Here is a 20,430-nt window from a genome sequence, read left to right as displayed (position 1 = left end):
GCGAGTTCCGAGTTGACGTGAAGATTGCTTTTGATGACCCAAGAAGTCATCGTCAGCGCAGAGGCCGAACAGGCGGTCATAAGAAAACCACCTAGCCAGAGAGTTTGGCCGATAGCCAGAGCTCCCTCAGCGATAGTGTCATCTTTAAAGACGGTACGAGACATCCTTCCTGGTGGCGACGGCACAGCGGAACTCTCAATGAAAGCACCAATGTCGGTGTCAAAACCGGCGGATCTCGGGTAGGGGGTCCCGAACTGTGCGTCTAGGCCGGATGGTAACAGGAGGCAGGGGACACGATGTTTTACCCAGGTTCGGGCCCTCTTGATGGAGGTAAAACCCTATGTCCTGCTTGATTAATATTGAAGATATGTGTAGTACAAGAGTAGATCTACCATGAGATCAGAGAGGCTAAACCCTAGAAGCTAGCCTATGGTATGATTGTCTGTTGTCCTACGGACTAAAACCCTTCGGTTTATATAGACACCGGAGAGGGTTAGGGTTACACAAGGTCGGTTACAAAGGAGGAGATATCCATATACGTATTGCCTAGCTTACCTTCCACACCAAGTAGAGTCCCATCCGGACACGAGAGGAAGTCTTCAATCTTGTATCTTCATAGTCTAACAGTCCGGCCAATGGAGATAGTCCGGCTATCCGGAGACCCCCTAATCCAGGACTCCCTCAGTTAGGTTTACCTTAATACTTCTGTTGTAGTTGCGGATGCTTGCAATAGTGGTTAATCATAAGTGGGATGCTTGTCCAAGGAAGGGCAGTACCCAAGCACCGGTCCACCCACATATCAAATTATCAAAGTATCGAACGCGGATCATATGAACATGATGAAAACTGGCTTGACGATAATTCCCATGTGTCCTCGGGAGCGCTTTCCTTTATATAAGAGTTTGTCCAGGCTTGTCCTTTGCTGCAAAAAGGATTGGGCCATATTGCTGCACCTTATTTACTTTTATTACTTGTTACTCGTTACAAATTACCTTATCACAAAACTATCTGTTACCGATAATTTCAGTGCTTGCAGAGAATACCTTGCTGAAAACCGCTTATCATTTCCTTCTGCTCCTCGTTGGGTTCAACACTCTTACTTATCGAAAGGACTACGATAGATCCCATACACTTGTGGGTCATCAAGACTCTTTTCTGGCGCCGTTGCCGGGGAGTGAAGCGCCTTTGGTAGGTGGAATTTGGTAAGGAAAAATTTATATAGTGTGCTGAAATTTACTGTTACTTGTTACTATGGAACATAATCCTTTGAGGGGCTTGTTAGGGGTATCTTCACCCCGACCAGTAGAGCAAAGAGTTGCTCCTCAACCTACTGAACCTACTGAAAATGTTTACTTTGAAATTCCTCTGGGTATGATAGAGAAACTGCTAGCTAATCCTTTCACAGGTGATGGAACATTACATCCTGATTTGCACCTAATCTATGTGGATGAAGTTTGTGGATTATTTAAGCTTGCAGGTATGCCCGAGGATGTTATCAAGAAAAAGTCTTCCATTTTATCTTTGAAGGGAGAGGCATTGACATGGTTTAGGCCATGTGATGATATGGGATCATGGAACTACAACCGATTGAAATTGGAATTTCATCAGAAGTTTTATCCTATGCATCTTGTTCATCGTGATCATAATTATATATACAATTTTTGGCCTCGCGAAGGAGAAAGCATAGCTCAAGTTTGGGGGAGCCTTAAGTCAATGTTATACTCATGCCCCAATCATGAGCTCTCAAAAGAAATGATTATTCAAAAAAGTTATGCTCGACTTTCTCTCAGTAATCGCTCCATGCTCGATACTTCTTGTACTAGTTCTTTTATGATGAAGACTATTGAATTCAAATGGGATTTATTGGAGAGAATTAAACGCAACTCTGAAGATTGTGATCTCGATAAAGGTAAGGAGTCAGGTATAACACCTAAGTTTGATTGTGTTAAATTTTTTATGGATACTGATGCTTTCCATGAATTTAGCACTAAATATGGACTTGACTCTGAGATAGTAGCTTCTTTCTATGGATCCTTTGCTACTCATGCTGATCTCCCTAAGGACAAGTGGTTTAAATATAATCCTCCCATTGAAGTAAAACTAGTTGCACCTATTAAAGTTGAAGAAAAGACTATCACTTATAATGATCCTGTTGTTCCTACTGCTTATATTGAGAAACCACATTTCCCTGTTAGAATTAAGGATCATGCTAAAGCTTCAACTATAGTTCATAAGAGTAATACTAGAACACCTACTCCCTCTGAGAAAATTAAAGTTGAACCTAGTTTTGCCATGGTTAAAGATCTCTTGGCCGATAATATTGATGGGCATGTTATTTACTTCTGTGATGAAGCTGCTAGAATTGCTAGACATGATACTAAAAATAAACATAGACCTGTTGTAGGCATGCCTGTTATTTCTGTTAAAATAGGAGATCATTTCTATCATGGCTTATGTGATATGGGTGCTAGTGCAAGTGCAATACATCATTCCTTATATAAAGAAATTATGCATGATATTGCACCCGCTGAGTTAGAAGAAATTGATGTTACAATTAAGCTTGCCAATAGAGACACTATTTCACCGATTGGGATTGTTAGAGATGTTGAAGTCTTGTGTGGGAAAGTTAAATATCCTGCTGATTTTCTTGTTCTTGGTTCCCCACAAGATGACTTTTGTCCCATCATATTTGGTAGACCCTTCTTGAATACTGTTAATGCTAAGATAGACTGCAATAAGGATATTGTTTCTGTTGGTTTAGGGGATATGTCTCATGAATTTAATTTTGCTAAATTTTGTAGACAACCCCATGATAAAGAATTGCCTAGTAAAGATGAAATTATTGGTCTTGCTTCTATTGCCATGCCTCCTAGTGATCCTTTAGAACAATATTTGCTAGACCATGAAAATGATATGTTTATGAATGAAAGAAGGGAAATAGATGAAGTATTCTTTAAGCAGGGACCTATTTTGAAACACAACTTGCCTGTTGAAATCCTATGGGATCCTCCTCCACCTAAGGGTGATCCCTTGTTTGAGCTTAAACCTTTACCTGATACTCTTAAATATGCTTATCTTGATGAGAAAGAGATATATCCTGTTATTATTAGTGCTAACCTTTCAGAGCATGAAGAAAAGAAAATATTGAAAACTCTGAAGAAGCACCGTGCTACTATTCGATATACTCTTGATGATCTTAAGGGCATTAGTCCCACTCTCTGCCAGCACAAAATAAAATTGGAGAAAGATGCGAAACCGGTTGTTGATCACCAACGTCGGTTAAATCCTAAGATGAAAGAAGTGGTAAGAAAAGAAATACTAAAGCTTCTGGAGGCAGGTATAATTTATCCCGTTGCTGATAGTCAATGGGTAAGTCCTGTCCATTGTGTCCCTAAGAAGGGAGGTATTACTGTTGTTCCTAATGATAAAGATGAACTGATCCCACAAAGAATTGTTACAGGTTATAGAATGGTAATTGATTTTCGCAAATTAAATAAAGCTACTAAAAAGGATCATTACCCTTTACCTTTTATTGATCAAATGCTAGAAAGATTATCCAAACATACACAATTTTGCTTTTTAGATGGTTATTCTGGTGTCTCTCAAATACCTGTGTCAAAGGAGGATCAAGAAAAGACAACTTTTACTTGCCCTTTCGGTACCTTTGCTTATAGACATATGCCTTTTGGTTTATGCAATGCATGTGCTACCTTTCAAAGATGTATGACTGTTATATTCTCTGACTTTTGTGAAAAGATTGTTGAGGTATTCATGGATGATTTTTCTGTATATGGAACTTCTTTTGATGATTGCTTAAGCAACCTTGATCGAGTTTTGCAGAGATGTGAAGAAACTAATCTTGTCTTGAATTGGGATAAGTGCCACTTTATGGTTAATGAAGGTATTGTCTTGGGGCATAAAATTTCTGAAAGAGGTATTGAAGTTGATAAAGCTAAAGTTGATGCTATTGAAAAGATGTCGTGTCCTAAGGACATTAAATGTATAAAAAGTTTCCTTGGCCAAGTCGGTTTTTATAGGAGGTTCATTAAGGACTTTTCTAAAATTTCTAGGCCTCTGACTAATCTCTTACAAAAAGATGTTCCTTTTGTTTTTGATGATGACTGTGTAGAAGCATTTGAAATACTTAAGAAAGCTTTGATTTCTGCACCTATTGTTCAGCCTCCTGATTGGAATTTACCATTTGAAATCATGTGTGATGCTAGTGATTATGCTGTAGGGGCTATTCTAGGACAAAGAGTTGATAAGAAATTAAATGTTATTCAATATGCTAGTAAAACTCTAGACAGTGCTCAAAGAAATTATGCTACTACTGAAAAAGAATTTTTAGCAGTTGTGTTTGCTTGTGATAAGTTCAAACCTTATATTGTTGATTCTAAAGTAACCGTTCACATTGATCATGCTGCTATTAAATATCTTATGAAAAAAAGATGCTAAACCTAGACTTATTAGATGGGTTCTCTTGCTACAAGAATTTGATTTGCATATTATTGATAGAAAGGGAGCTGAGAACCCCATTGCAGACAACTTGTCTAGGTTAGAGAATGTTCTTGATGACCCACTACCTATTGATGATAGCTTTCCTGATGAACAATTAGTTGTGATAAATGCTTCTCGTACTACTCCATGGTATGCTGATTATGCTAATTATATTGTTGCTAAGTTTATACCGCCTAGTTTCACATACCAGCAAAAGAAAAAGTTCTTCTATGATTTAAGACATTACTTCTGGGATGACCCACATCTTTATAAAGAAGGAGTAGATGGTGTTATTAGACGTTGTGTACCTGAGCATGAACAGGAATAGATCCTACGCAAGTGTCACTCCGAGGCTTATGGAGGACACCATGCTGGAGATAGAACTGCACATAAGGTATTGCAATCCGGTTTTTATTAGCCTACTCTCTTCAAGGATGCCCGTAAGTTTGTTTTGTCTTGTGATGAATGTAAAAGAATTGGTAATATTAGTAGACGTCAAGAAATACCTATGAATTATTCACTTGTTATTGAACCATTTGATGTTTGGGGCTTTGATTATATGGGACCGTTTCCTTCCTATAATGGGTATACACATATTTTAGTTGTTGTTGATTACATTACTAAGTGGGTAGAAGCTATTACAACTAGTAGTGCTGATCATAACACCTCTATTAAGATGCTTAAAGAAGTTATTTTTCCGAGGTTTGGAGTCCCTAGATACTTAATGACTGATGGTGGTTCACATTTCATTCATGGTGCCTTTCGTAAAATGCTTGCTAAGTATGATGTTAATCATAGAATTGCATATCCTTATCACCCACAGTCTAGTGGTCAAGTAGAACTGAGCAATAGAGAGCTTAAATTAATCTTGCAAAAGACTGTTAATAGATCTAGGAAGAATTGATCCAAGAAACTTGATGATGCATTATGGGCCTATAGAACTGCATACAAAAATCCTATGGGTATGTCTTCGTATAAAATGGTTTATGGAAAGGCATGTCACTTACCTCTTGAACTAGAACATAAGGCATATTGGTCCATTAAAGAGCTCAATTATGATTTCAAACTTGCCGGTGAGAAGAGGCTTTTTGACATTAGCTCACTTGATGAATGGAGAGCCCAAGCTTATGAGAATGCCAAACTGTTTAAAGAAAAGGTTAAAAGATGGCATGACAAAAGGATACAAAAACATGAGTTTAATGTAGGTGATTATGTATTGTTATACAACTCTCATTTAAGATTTTTTGCAGGCAAACTCCTCTCTAAATGGGAAGGTCCTTACGTCATCGAGGAGGTCTATCGTTCCGGTGCCATAAAAATCAACAACTTCGAAGGCACAAATCCGAGGGTGGTGAACGGTCAAAGAATCAAACATTACATCTCAGATAATCCCATAAATGTAGAAACTAATGTTATTGAAACCGTAACCCCAGAGGAATACATAAGGGACACTTTCCAGAACGTTTCAGCCTCCGAAAAGGAATAGGTATGTGGTACGGTAAGTAAACTGACTCCAAAACAGTTCTAATGGCAATTTTTCTCCGTTTTGGAATATTTAAGAAAATAGAAAAATAAGAAGTAGTCCAGAAAGGACACGAGGCTTCCACGAGGGTGGAGGGCACGCCCTACCCCCTGGGCGCGCCCCCTGCCTCGTGGCCACCTCGTGTGCTCTCCGGACTCCATTTTCTTGCACGATACTTCTTTTGGTCAGTAAAAATTCATTATATAATCTCCCGAAGGTTTTGACCACCATATCACGCAAATATCCTTTGTTCTTGTTTCGAGCTGTTTTTCTGACAGATTTAGATCACCACGACGTCCCCAAGTGCCCCTAAGGACAAGTTATTCAAGAAGGTCATCAACCCCTACCTTGCGGAGGTGTTGCAACATCCTCAAACCATTGAGATGCGTGAGGGGTTGCTGCACATCCGCGATGTTGAGGGACCAAGGAGGACCGGAAGCGTGGAGACAAGGCTTGAAGCAATGGAGCAACAAGTTTTCAAGTGCCAGGAGATGGTGGAACGTGGACTGGACGCCAACCACATAATGATCACGGAGTTAGCCAACAACCACAAGCTGGATGCCAAGAGCATTGGGAGACCATCCTCAAACTTCACGAGAAGATCGAACATCTCCAAGCCCAGATCTATGACCTGCAAAACCAAAACTATGAGTATGAATATAGATTCAAGAGGATGAGTTTGGCTGCAGATTTGAGGATCCCGGAGACTCGATCATCCTTCTCCAATGGTGAGCCTATGCCTTGGAAGATGGACGACAAGCCTACATCATCCACAACTCCATCATCACCACCTCAGAAGAATTGAGTATCGGGTATGGGCACTCCCCTTGGCAACTGCCAAGCTTGGGGGAGTGCCCTGGTATCGTATCACCATCACACTTTTATCTTTACCGTTTTTTTAGTTCGATCCTTTTGGTAATATCTTGATCTAGTAGAATAAAGGTTTAGTATGATCTAGTTTTGAGTTTTGCTTTATGATCTTTCTATGTAATCGAGTCTGTGAGCTATATATAATAAAGATTAGTGGTGAGTCAAGGGCTTGATTATCTTGCTATGATCTTGAGGGAATAAAATAAAAGAGAAAGAATAAAAAGAAATAAAGAGATCATATGGATCTTATGGAGAGTAATGACTTCACATATAAAGAGTATGATGAATAAAAGTTGTTGAGAGTTGACACACATAGTTTTGGTCATCGTTGCAATTAATAGGAAGTAATAAAGAAAGAGAGGTTTTCACATATAAATATACTATCTTGGACATCTTTTATGATTGTGAGCACTCATTAAAATATAACATGCTAAAGAGTTGATGTTGGACAAGGAAGGCAACATAATGGGTTATGTTTTCTTACATCTGAGATAAATTATATTGTCATGGATCATCCAACATGTTGAGCTTGCCTTTCCCTCTCATGCTAGCCAAATTATTTGCACCGAGTAGAGATACTACTTGTGCTTCCAAATATCCTTAAACCTAGTTTTGCCATGAGAATCCACCATATCTACCTATGGATTGAGTAAGATCCTTCAAGTAAGTTGTCATTGTTGCAAGCAATAAAAAATGCTCACTAAATATGTATGATTTATTAGTGCGGAGAAAATAAGCTTTATATGATCTTGTGATGTGGAAGAAATAAAAGCGACGGACTGCATAATAAAGGTTCATATCACAAGTGGCAATATAAAGTGACGTTCTTTTGCATTAAGATTTCGTGCATCCAACCATAAAAGCACATGACAACCTCTGCTTCCCTCTACGAAGGGCCTATCTTTTATTCTTGTCTTACACTTCATACAAGAGTCATGGTGATCTTCACCTTTCCTTTTTACATTTTATCCTTTGGCAAGCACAATGTGTTGGAAAGATCCAGATATATATAGCTAATTGGATGTGAGTTTTCATGAACTATTATTGTTGACATTACCCTTGAGGAAAAAGGTTGGGAGGTAAAACTATAAGCCCCTATCTTTCTTTGTGTCCCATTAAAACTTCATACCCATAAATATTGCGTGATTGTTAGCAATTGTGAAAGACTAACTGATGGTTGAGTATGTGGACTTGCTGAAAAGCTCTTATATTGACTCTTTCCTATGTTATGATAAATTGCAATTGCTTCAATGACTGAGATTATAGTTTGTTGGTTTTCAATGAAGTTTCTGATTCTTGAAATTGTGATTGAATTGTTACTTTAGCATAAGAGATCATATGATAATATATGTATATGTTGTTGTTCTAAGAATGATCATGATGCCCCCATGTCCGTATTTTATTTTATCGACACCTCTATCTCTAAACATGTGGACATATTTTTTGATATCGACTTTTGCTTGAGGATAAGCGAGGTCTAAGCTTGGGGGAGTTGATACGTACATTTTGCATCATGCTTTTATATCGATATTTATCGCATTATGGGTTGTTATTACACATTATGTCACAATACTTATGCCTATTCTATCTTATTCTACAAGGTTTACATGAAGAGGGAGAATGCCGGCAGCTGGAATTCTGGACCGGAAAAGGAGCAAATATTAGAGACCTATTCTGGACAACTCCAAAAGTCCTGAAACTTCACGGGAGCAAGTTTCAGAATATATAAAAAATATTGGGCGAAAGAAGTACCATCCACGAGGGTGGGGGCGCGCCCTACCCCCCTGGGCACGCCCCCTGCCTCGTGGGCCCCCTGGCAGCCTTCTGACGCCCATCTTTGGCTATATGGAGTCTTTCGTCGAGGAAAAAATCATAAGCAAGCTCACGGGAAGAAACTCCGCCGCCACGAGACGGAACCTTGGCGGAACCAATCTAGGGCTCCGGCGGAGCTGTTCTACCGGGGAAACTTCCCTCCGGGAGGGGGAAATCATCACCATCGTCATCACCATCGATCCTCTCATTGGGAGGGGGTCAATCTCCATCAACATCTTCACCAACACCATCTCCTCTCAAACCCTAGTTCATCTCTTGTATCCAATCTTTGTCCCAAAGCCTCAGATTGGTACATGTGGGTTGCTAGTAGTGTTGATTACTCCTTGTAGTTGATGCTAGTTGGTTTACTTGGTGGAAGATCATATGTTCAGATCCATTATGCATATTAATACCCCTCTGATTATGAACATGAATATGATTTGTGAGTAGTTATGTTTGTTCCTGAGGGCATGTGAGAAGTCTTGCTATAAGTAGTCATGTGAATTTGGTATTCGTTCGATATTTTGATGAGATGTATGTTGTCTTTCCTCTAGTGGCGTCATGTGAACGTCGACTACATGACACTTCACCATTGTTTGGGCCTAGAGGAAGGCATTGGGAAGTAATGAGTAGATGATGGGTTGCTAGAGTGACAGAAGCTTAAACCCTAGTTTATGCGTTGCTTCGTAAGGGGCTGATTTGGATCCATATGTTTCATGGTATAGTTAGGTTTACCTTAATACTTCTGTTGTAGTTGCGGATGCTTGCAATAGGGGTTAATCATAAGTGGGATGCTTGTCCAAGGAAGGGCAGTACCCAAGCACCGGTCCACCCACATATCAAATTATCAAAGTACCGAACGTGAATCATATGAACGTGATTAGCTTGACGATAATTCCCATGTGTCCTCGGGAGCGCTTTCCTTCATAAGAGTTTGTCCAGACTTGTCCTTTGCTGCAAAAAGGATTGGGCCATATCACTGCACCTTATTTACTTTTATTATTTATTACTTGTTACAAATTACCTTATCACAAAACTATCTATTACCGATAATTTCAGTGCTTGCAGAGAATACCTTGCTGAAAACCGCTTATCATTTCCTTCTGCTCCTTGTTGGGTTCGACACTCTTACTTATCGAAAGGACTACGATAAATCCCCTACACTTGTGGGTCATCATCACAACAGTTGGAACTATAGGTGGCCAAACGGGCCGGGATAGCTGGGCCGGCCCGATAGCACGGCCGGCACGGCACGTCACGTGCTAAACGGGCCAGGCCCGGCACGCGGCATGCCAGGGGCCGTGCCTGGGCCTGAAGGCCGAGCACGCGGGCCGGCACAGCACGGCCCGATTATCTTTTTATTTTTTTTATGTATCCTAATGTGGCCCAACAGGTAAAAATAGGCTAAAAACGCCCGGTGCACAAAATAGGTGGCAGATTAGCGGGCCTAGCGTGCTTGTGGGCCGGCCCGATTAGCATATGGGCCGTGCCTGGGCTGAAGGCTGCAACACGCGGGCTGGCATGACACGGCCCGTATAATAATCGTGCCTCGGCGGGCTTGGTCGTGCCAGACACGATTAGGATGGGCCGGGCCGGGCCGGCCCGTTTGGCCAGCTATAGTTGGAACTGGTCTACCAAATCATCGTCTTCACCAAGCTACCGGTTCTATTTCCTCAACCCTTTCATTTCCTCATTCTTGTGTTGAAGTACTTGATCGTTACTGTTTGAAGACTTTGACTGAAGACTTTCTCAATTTCCACAATCCTATTTTTTCAGTCAGGTTGTCTTCAGCCTGCTTGTCCTGTTTACACGCTACTTGTACTCTGTGCTTGTTTTCATTTCATCATAATGACTGTGCTTCTGTTCTGTTATGCATGCATCTGAGTACTTATTCCGCTGCTAAGTAGTTTGTTGCTTAGGAATTTCCTCACCTAGAAATTCCTTAGTGACGAATTTGTAAAAATCGCCTATTCACCCTCCCTCTAGTCGATATAACGCACTTTCACATGTAAACCCTAGTTCTCACCCCCTCCTTTATAAGGCGGGCGGGGGGGGGGGGTGTAGATTGGACGACACCTGATGAATAACTTAAACCTCGGTAGCTACCACTACCTTCAATTTGTAACCCCCTCACACGAACCATCAATAAAAAAACAAAGCAGGAGTAGGGTATTATCTTGACCATGAGGGTCCGAACCTGGGTAAAACTCCGTCTGTGATCCCCTCTGGTACATTCGGTCACGTTCTCCACCCTGTCGAGGACACTGACATTTTTTGGTATCATCAATTAGCGTGCAATATTAGTCCTACTAATTTGTTGTCATCAATACAAAAAAACCGTGTGTGATCCCCTCTGGTACATTTGGTCACGTTCTCCACCCTACCGAGGACACTAACGGGTTTTGGTATCGTCAATTAGCATGCAATATTAGTCCCACTAATTTGGTCATCAATACAAAATCAACAATTAAAGGGCACAATGTACTTTCACAAACTTTATTGAGCAGTTGTCCATATATTAGCCCACCCCCTGAATTACATGGATAGTTGTGCGACAATATTATTTGTTACTTTTCCCAACATCGCAAGTGTAGTATTTCCTCATGCTCCAAATTTTTTATCCAAACCCAACATCCACTCATGCCATTGATATGATAACAACTAGGCTTTTAAAAGAAACCCTTCATCTCATCCTTGAACTCATTGAGATACTTCTCCTCCACACACTGGGTCATAACTCGTGTGCCCTTCTTGGGCATTGGTGGAGCACCAAGCACCACGACCGCCATGTAATCTGCATAGGTAAATGGTAAGATATGGCTAGGAGTGCCCCACCCGTAGTCGACCTCAAAGAATCCAAGCCTCGTCCAATCCGACACAAATAGCACATTGTGCTCGAACGCCAACCGGTATGGATCAATCTTCACATCCCCTGACGCCCACTTGGCAAACTCCAAAGGGAGCCTTGCCTTCCCGTCTCTAATCATCCTGATCACACCAAGCAGCCCCGTCGTGGCAACATCCTTCGCCATAGATGTCACGGTAACCGGGTAGAAGCAGTTGCCGTAGAAGCCCCCATCCTTTGGGAGAACTTGTGTGAGAAGGTGTCTGGTGTTTGCGAAGAAGCATATTTTGACCTCGGATTCTGGACTGTACTTGATGGCCCGAGTTCGAGCTTGCCAAACCATTGCAATGGCGACATCAAAAGTTGAGCAATACTGACCCATTGCTTGGAAGTATTCGACCTTGACATGGGCGATACACTCTGAGCTAACATCTGTGGCGAAATGCTGGAAGCCGAAGGACTGGAACGATGGCGGTGGCCCTGGAGGTAACTTGGGTGGGCTTGGGATTACAGCCCGAGCCCATGCAGGAGCCACCGTAGGCTTGTCCAGACCGCGGGCTAACTCAGCAATTGTGTTGATGAATTGTGCTGCGCCAAGCCCGTCTGCGAGGGTGTGGACCGCTACCAAGCCCACAACAAATCCTCCGCAAGTGAATTCGGTCACCTGGCATGGACAGAGTTAGAACGAGAAAGGTAATGCAATATCAGTCTTGAAACATCAGTTAAAATGACAAGGAAAAAGTTTGCAATATAGAGTCCTGAAACCATGACATTCGATATTGTTATTCAGATGAAGTGGTTGTATGGAATTTGAGTCAGTGAAGAGACAAATACAGTCAGGCTGTAGTAGTAGACTACCTAAACCATTGTGACGTGTCGGTGCTGCCGGCACTTTCTATCTTCCACTACCAACAACGCGATGTATCCTAAAAAAGAGGGGGATGTGGTACAGTTCCACCTAGTTAGTGTATCATACATATGTGTTACAGTTCAACCACTCTGATACGTAGTCTTGGTTCATTTTGGAGCTACTCTCTCTGGTCGCAAAAAAGGGTCTTGACCTACACTAGTCCGAGAAATGAATCCATTAGAAATACTGTCTTGAAACAACATCTATATTGCGAAAAAATAGGAAACAACATGTGGTTTCTTGAGGTCAACATATTCTTTCTTCCTGACTTCATGACTTCAGACGCCCTGAACTAATTCATGGCGATGGTTTCTCGATGTGGTGGGTTGCTCTCTCTCCCTGCTTAAAATGTCCATGCCCCTGTTTTTAAGCTTAAAACGTTTACTAATAGGGACGAGCATGCTTAAGAATAAACGGGCGGAAATTGGCAGCCTGATCTAAATATACTACTACCCGATCGGACTATGTATAAATATATGTTGTTGGTGACTTGAATAAGTTGATGCTCGCTTACTGCCTTTGATAATCGCACACAAGAAAATGCGAAAATGAATGAAAGATGCGGACTGCAGATGCCTAAACATTTTCTGCAAGGAGCCTCGAACTCATGTACTTCCTCTGTTTGTTTTTATAAGACGTTTCAAATAGTTTTTTTTACTCTCTTTATCCGAAAAGACTTGTCCCAAACTTGTCTCTCAAATGAATGTATCTAGTATATTTCAAATGAATGTATCTAACACTAACTTTATGCTAGATATATTCATTTGAGAGACAAGCTTTTTTGAATGAAGGGAATACTGTTTTAAACAGTGTCTGAATGTCTAAAACGTCTCATAAAAATGAACAGACGCACTTGAACTAAAACCACGACGAGTAATTTGGAACGGAGGGAGCAGTAACGAAAATATGATGTAACCGTACGTATATACCTGCATCATGACCGGAATAGTGGTAGGGTCAACGCCTTCCTCCGGAGCGGGCAGCAGCTCCTCCTCGCAGACCACGAGAGGGTAGTCCAGGCCGTTCACGTCCTCCAGGCTGCAGTCGGCGGCGGCCTCAACGAACCAAGCGCCGTCGCCGGTGCACGCAACGCAGGCCTCGCCAGCCGCCGCCGATCCCACGAAGCGGCCGGCGAACGCGGGGTACTCCACCAGCGCGCGCGACAGCGCGGCGCGGATCACCTCGGCCGGCCTGGCGCTGTCGGCGCCGTTGCGCCGGAACACGTGCAGTGACCGCACGGTGTGGCGCAGCCCGGGCACGCGGTCGATGGCGGACAGCTCCAGCGTCTCTCCCGACGCCGGCGCGGCCGGCACGACGAACGACTGGGATTTCCTTGCCAGGGTGACTGACGACACCATGGTGGCCACGTGCCCAGTGTCAGTGTGCGATGCGAAATGTGGGTAGCGTGAGGCTTCGAGACAGCACGGGATGCGTATTTATAAACGCCGAAGTCTGGGCTGGGCTGAATGTACGAGCGGCAGCCCATCCAAGCTTGCAAAGCCCAAAAGCAGAGACAATAGAATAAAAAAATGGAGCATCCCTCCCGCACACGCGACGCGACCCAGGCACCAACGAGAGCGCCACCGGCGGCACCCACGCTCGGGCACGGGGGCGCACGACACGACGAGAAAAGGACGCCACCCGGCCACCTCCTCGGCTCCTCCCACTCGTGGTCTTCTCCTCGGCCCTCCCACACCCAAAAAGCTCCAGGGAAACCCCCCACGCGCGCGCCTGGTGCCGGATCGGATCGGGGATGTGGGAGTCGGTGGCGCTCACGCTGGCCGGCGCCGCCGGCAACAGCATCGGCAAGGTGCTCCAGAAGAAGGGCACCCTCATCCTCCCGCCCCTCTCCTTCAAGCTCAAGGCACCCCTCTCCCCTCCCTGCCCCCTTATCCATCCCTTCCGGTTGCCGGCGCTGCTGCTTACTGTTAGATGGATGACGCCGCCCTCTTCGGTCTTGTGCAGGTCATACGGGGCTACGCGCTCAACAGGCTCTGGATCAGCGGCTTCCTCCTCGACATGTGCGGCGCCGCCCTCATGCTCACCGCGCTCTCGCAGGCGCCGGTGCGTTGCCTGCTTCCCAACTCCCTTGTGTTTCTCTTCTCGCCCGATTAGTAGGATGCCGCATGATGACTGATGCGGCGTTTGTTTTTTCTCATCAGGTCTCTGTCGTGCAGCCGATTGCCGGCTGCGGCCTCGCCATACTCTGCGTCTTCTCCCATTTTTACCTCAAGGAGGTCATGAATGGCCTTGATTGGATTGCCATCACAATGGCCGGTCTCGGCACCATAGGTGAGCTACAGTACAGTCACAAGTTCGTCATCATAGTTTTACGTGCAATGGTCACAAGATGGAAATGGATTGGTTAATGGCATTAGGCTAGTATCCATGCACTGACTGGATTTACTCTGCGTTCTGTAACTTCAGGAGTCGGTGTAGGAGGGGAGGAGCAGAAAGTGGAAGAGATTCCCCTTTTCAGTATACCTTGGCTGGTGCTCACCGTTCTCATCTTGTTTGTAGGTACCATACTCTGTGTTGTATTAGTTTTATTACATCCACGTAAGTATGCATTCTACCAAAACAACTGTAGTTTCTCTTGCACAAACTATTTTGACCGTTCTTGCTATAATATTCCAACTCTCACCAACAATTTTAGGCGTGCACCACATGAGTATTACCCTTGTATTTCTATATAGAAAATTATGTTCTCTTAACTATTTCTGTGTTATGCCCCCACGAAACTGCTTGCTGGAGTTAGGGAAGTGTTTAGACTGCTCTTTTGTTGGATTAATTCATTCCCGTTTCATTAAAAAACACGTCAATTGGAAAGAACTAATCATATTGTAGGATACTATGGTGGATGATATTATTATAGTGCTGATGAATCCAGATTCTAGCCTGCTACTGATGGCAATTTTGTTTGGTTTATGCCAATTAAGGTTCTGCTCAACACTTGGCTTCATATCTACAAAAAGCAAAGGCGCGAACAAGAGTTGGTGAGCAATTTTTTAATTTCGGATTCATGTTTCAATATTGCAAATATTGACACCTTGCATCAATCCAGACTGGACCTGAAGTGATCGAGGAGGTCATATACGGCTTAGAATCAGGCATTTTGTTTGGGTAATTTTTTTTATCTATTTCCATTTATCACTTTGTTTACAGCCTTTTCTATTTTAAAAATTAATTTATGACTTAGACTCAGGCCTTATGTTGACCACTCTGGTCCCTGTTTCAATTGATTGAGAGGATATTTACTTGGGAGTATACATTTATCATGAAATAAACAAATGTTACTTCAACCTTTCTTTTCTTTTAGTATACAGTTATGCAGTGACCCAATATGGGAGGATGACTCATAATTATTAACTTATTTCATGTATAGGATTTCATCAGTGATCTCTAAGATGGGATTCGTGATGTCTGAAATGGGCTTTCCGAAGATTGTTGTGCCAGCTGCCATTTCTTGTAGTGTGGCCTGCAGTGCCGTGGGATTTGTTTACCAGGTATGTCTAGTTTACTGGAGATGCGACTCCCTACTTGTGTGCATCACAGAGATGTCCCTTCTTAATGCGCACTGCTGCCCTGATACTCTGGAGATGTACTTCTCTGCTTTTTATGTGTTCTGGCATTGATAGGGATGTATACAGTGCTTGTGTAGTGTTTGTAGAAAACGTAGAGATGTTACCTGCCATCGGTGCTGCACTTGTTAATGATTTACGCACTCGAACAGTGCACGGGAACTATTGAGACTATTGCACTTTGTTAATCTCAACTAATGCTGTCGGTGTGCATGCATTTATTGTTTGGCTGTCATACAACCTATGTCAAATCCTTCTGTTTCAAGCAATCTTCAGCTGATTGCATTCCTTTCATAGAACATGCACATGTGGGCCATTGCGAAGACATTTAAAGCAGAATTGATTTGTGAACCTGGAAAGCATCAAATTGTTGGAATGGCATGAAGGATCGTTGCTTCTTGTTGGGCTCTGTCTTGAGCTGGAAGACGTCCTTGAACAAGTACAAGTGTGTCATCTTTTTCCATGTTTGCTACAACTGTTGCGTTACCAACGATTCCAAGTTTCTCTTGCTGTCCATTGTGCCATGGTGGCAGGTGAACAGTTTTTTGATGGTCATCAGAATGAGGCCCTGCATGGAGGCATTCTAGAGGTATCTCCATACTAAAGAAAAAAGGTTGTTTAGTGTTGATCTACATTCAGGTGGCCACTCAGTCTGTTGGTTAGATACCTCTAGATCACCCCTTGCAAAGACTCATGCCAACAAGGTTTGGAGACTCCACTTGTTGAGTTTCCATTGCACAATGAAAGATATGGCCATCTTGGTATGGAAGATGAATGAGATGTCATACCATTACTTGTTCAAGGACATTTTCCTGCTCTTTAGAGAGACTCACCCCGAAGCAGCCATCTCTCACCTCACTTTAAATGACTCTTTGTTGGATTCACAGACCAAATCCTCTTACTCCCTCCGGATGGGAATATAAGTTTGGCATGGGAACTTAGGTAGTCAATTTAACTAGTGAAGCATGTTTAATATGCCACAAAAAATATATGGCTAGAAACTTCATTGGACGATGAATCTAAAAATATTTTTCTATAACATACATCATATTTTGCGCTAATCAAATCGAAGACCTAAATATCCGTGCCTGACCTATATTCACATCCAGAGGGAGTGGAACAAATCTGTCAAAATGGCAAACAGGTGCACATATGCTGCACAATGACATTAACTACCGAGGTGCATTAGTTCATACTATTTATTCATAGTTTTTATGTAGTGTTTTTTGAGAACATGTACTTGCTAGTCAAACTCTTACACCAAGCTTATGACGCCACCATAACGTGAATATTAGGGTACACCATATGGGAGCAAAGTGGAGCGGAGTATTTTTTGTCTGAGTGAAGCAGGAACATGGGTGTGACTGACCTTGAATGGAGCCACATAGTGATGTCACATAATATTTGCTGATACTAAAATTGAGCTATAAATCTTGCTTATTGTAAATCATATCACACTGCTTCTTCCTTTTTGCTGCCGAGACCATTTTTTTAATCTAAAAAGGGAAACACATGTGCATGTTCTATGAAAGAAATGCAATCCTTTTTGCAATTATTTTTTACAAAATTTATACTGTACTAATTTATACTCCATTGACATTGATGATCTGCAAAATTTTAAAATTTTATTATTTGCAAATTGTTTTCTCAGATTGCACTAGTATATTGGACCTGTCTGATGAAATATATGTTTTTAACATTTGTCATAATGACTTGTCTAGTTATCTTTCAATGCTTCTGCTCTGGTTTGTGGCTTTGCTTTGTATATTCCACTAATGGGACATGACGCCTGTGCAGACTCGAGGTCTCAAGCATGGGAGGGCAATTGTTGTGTCCACATGTACATCGGTGGCATCTATTGTGTCTGGTGTTGTGGCTGGTATGGTTGCACTTGACGAACATCTGCCGACAGCTCCCGCAGGACGTTTTTTTCTCTTGCTTGGATGGTAATGTCATTATACTACATTGTGTTTTTCTTTCTGTGTTGTGTGCTATTGCTGAAGACTGATCTGATTCCCTTTTCCCTGCTTCTGTAGTTAGCTACTCCCCCCGACCCATACTAATTGTCGCTGCTTTAGTACACAACTTTGTACTGAAGCTGTGACAAGTAATATGGATCGAAGGGAGTACATTGTTTTTTTTTCTTTTCAATGCCTGCACCTTTAAGGCTATTGCATTGGCAATGTATCCGATAACCGTGAGATCCTGGCTAAACTATGAATTTTTGTGATTGTGATCACGAGGGGAGGTTGCGTGGTGGGGTAGGGGGTGATGGTGGTGGAACACTTAACATACATTGTGGACGCAGTGATGATAGGCAATACTGGAGGTGGCAGAAACCTCTTGTTCTGTATGGCAGTATCTCCTTGATAGATATAGCAGCAGTAGGACCACCCATGCCCAAATCTGGGGATGGTTGTGCATCCAAGGCCCAAGGGGCTCCACCGTCGCATTGAGCAGGAGCTGGGAAACAGTCACTGCCTTATCTATGCTGTGGGAAAGCCGGATGTGGGTAGATCTGGTGAGATGGAGACGAAAGGTTAGCCACCTACAACCACAGGCACCATCTTGTGGAATGTGCAGAGAGGGAGGCAGCGATGGATAATCCCATGCAGGTCTAAAGTGAGTGAGGTGGCATTGATGTTGGGGAGGAAGACAATGCTGGAGTAGAGGGAGGAAGACTTCCAGAGTAGTGAGTGTTTGGGGCGATTCGCAATTTTGCAGTTGTTGGGATGTCTGTGAAACTGTTTTGATTGTGTGGGGATATCCCGCCCCAATGTGAGCCATCTCTTGTAATCATGCAGCTACAGACGCATTTTTTGAGATTTCCACCTGATATGCTCTGCTATTTGCCTCACTAAATTGCAAGTGGGGTGGGTCCTTCTCTTGGGACTATATATGGAATTCATGTAGCATGTGCTTGTTATGTACTCTTTGTTGGCAACTTTGATCATGAGAGAATATATCAAGTTCTTTCTCAGTCTATTGAGGTTACGGATATGCAAATTCAGCTTTGCTGAAATACCTAATGTATATTGGGTGCAATAGATTAGGACAATAACACCAGTAGTGTACCGTGTAAGGAGTCATATCGTCTATTGACAAATTGGATTGAACAAATGTGTTGTCTCTTTGTGCTCTCTGACCTCTGCTCCACTTTTTTGAATTGGCTGAGGGACACTAAAGAGTTGGTTCTCCTTTCAGGTTCTTCATTATTACGGGGGTGATACTTCTTGTTACTTCAACCCGAGTGATTGCGCGCCTACCTAAGCCTGTGCAGAAGTTTTTGAAGAGTAATATGGAGCGTTCACACAGCATCAGGAGGCCTGGGTCAGCCCGAGGGAAGGATCCCAACCAAAGCACAACAATCCATGCCTCGACATTACATATACTAACCTCTACAGGGAAAGAGAAGGCCTAGAGGTGCTACTGGAGCATGACTGTCTTAACACCTTTGATGGGTCCAATCACTAATGTGAATGTACAAGTCTAGAGTAGCATCTCAAAAGTTTGGGCTGGCTGCTCATATACTGACTGCCCTTATAGATCTAACAGAAACAGAAGTTCGTAAAATCTCCTGTGAATTTTGATCAAGTTACATACCTTCCTGTGGTCAGTTGTAAGTGGTATATTAGTTTGTTCTCTTCCCTTCCGAATCTTGTGTGCGTGTTTCTGCTTTACTTGCAGCACCATTATATTTTGCTTTTAAGAATGCGTGGGGAGGGCCATGTATGTCCTGTTTGGATGTTTGGGCTACTTGATACTACAACTCTTGTGATATACCGTCAATTACTTCGGTTCCGTTAGGCCCTTGCTGATGGTTTCTTTCACAGAAGCTTCCCCCAGTGCACTGCCACAGTTGTGGGAAATGTGGGCAAAATATTTGCTGTACCTACATGTGTAAGAATTGAAAATTTTGCAACTATACAAGTATTGAAGTATATATTGCTAATCCAGCTGCACATGACTTTCATACGTGGTATACACCTAACATTTCTGATGAACCCTATTTTTCTGTTTCTATTTTGTTAGAATTAAAGAATGAACAGGATGATCTCATACCTGTCTCCGTTTCCCATGCTGCCAAATGAAGTGTGGCCAAATGACCAAGTCAGAACGTATCAGAGGTTTGTAGTTATCTGTGCCCACAAGTTCCAAGTGTGTTAGGAATTTAGGATTAGCTATAGGAGATGCTTGTTCCACTAGCGGGGTAGCTATCCTGAAATTTTCCAACCCTACCGTGATTAAAAAAGAAAGGGTTTGCTTTCTGTGTGGTTTGGTGGTAGGCACAGTTTTGTCCAGCCATATTTGATTAGCTAGGTTAGGTCAACTAATGTACTACTACAGTATGCATAGTATTACGTAATAACGGAAAAGATTAAGAATTTCACAT

The 20,430-nt window shown here is 42.6% G+C and overlaps 2 protein-coding genes across 2 annotated transcripts; one reads left to right on the top strand and one right to left on the bottom strand.

Moving 5' to 3' along the window:
- Nucleotides 1–11,168: 11,168 nt before the first annotated feature.
- On the bottom strand, nt 11,169–13,863 carry LOC125527967 (acyl transferase 5-like). Its single transcript, XM_087547378.1, has 2 exons — nt 13,386–13,863; nt 11,169–12,210 (listed from the first exon to the last, which is right to left on the bottom strand). The coding sequence occupies exons 1-2, from the start codon at nt 13,812–13,814 to the stop codon at nt 11,371–11,373; spliced, it is 1,269 nt and encodes a 422-aa protein (XP_087403504.1). The 5' UTR covers nt 13,815–13,863; the 3' UTR covers nt 11,169–11,370.
- Nucleotides 13,864–13,996: 133 nt separating this feature from the next.
- On the top strand, nt 13,997–19,689 carry LOC125527969 (magnesium transporter, putative (DUF803)). The gene is made up of 9 exons (XM_087547379.1): nt 13,997–14,320; nt 14,422–14,520; nt 14,619–14,748; nt 14,884–14,972; nt 15,396–15,452; nt 15,521–15,579; nt 15,842–15,962; nt 17,835–17,983; nt 19,242–19,689. The coding sequence occupies exons 1-9, from the start codon at nt 14,210–14,212 to the stop codon at nt 19,456–19,458; spliced, it is 1,032 nt and encodes a 343-aa protein (XP_087403505.1). The 5' UTR covers nt 13,997–14,209; the 3' UTR covers nt 19,459–19,689.
- Nucleotides 19,690–20,430: the final 741 nt, after the last annotated feature.

This window comes from Triticum urartu, chromosome 3A (genome assembly GCF_056163025.1).
Source record: "Triticum urartu cultivar PI428250 chromosome 3A, HENAU_Tu73, whole genome shotgun sequence".
NCBI lineage: Eukaryota > Viridiplantae > Streptophyta > Magnoliopsida > Poales > Poaceae > Triticum > Triticum urartu.
Note: the sequence above shows the minus strand (reverse complement) of the source record. Positions and strands in the feature narration are given on the sequence as shown.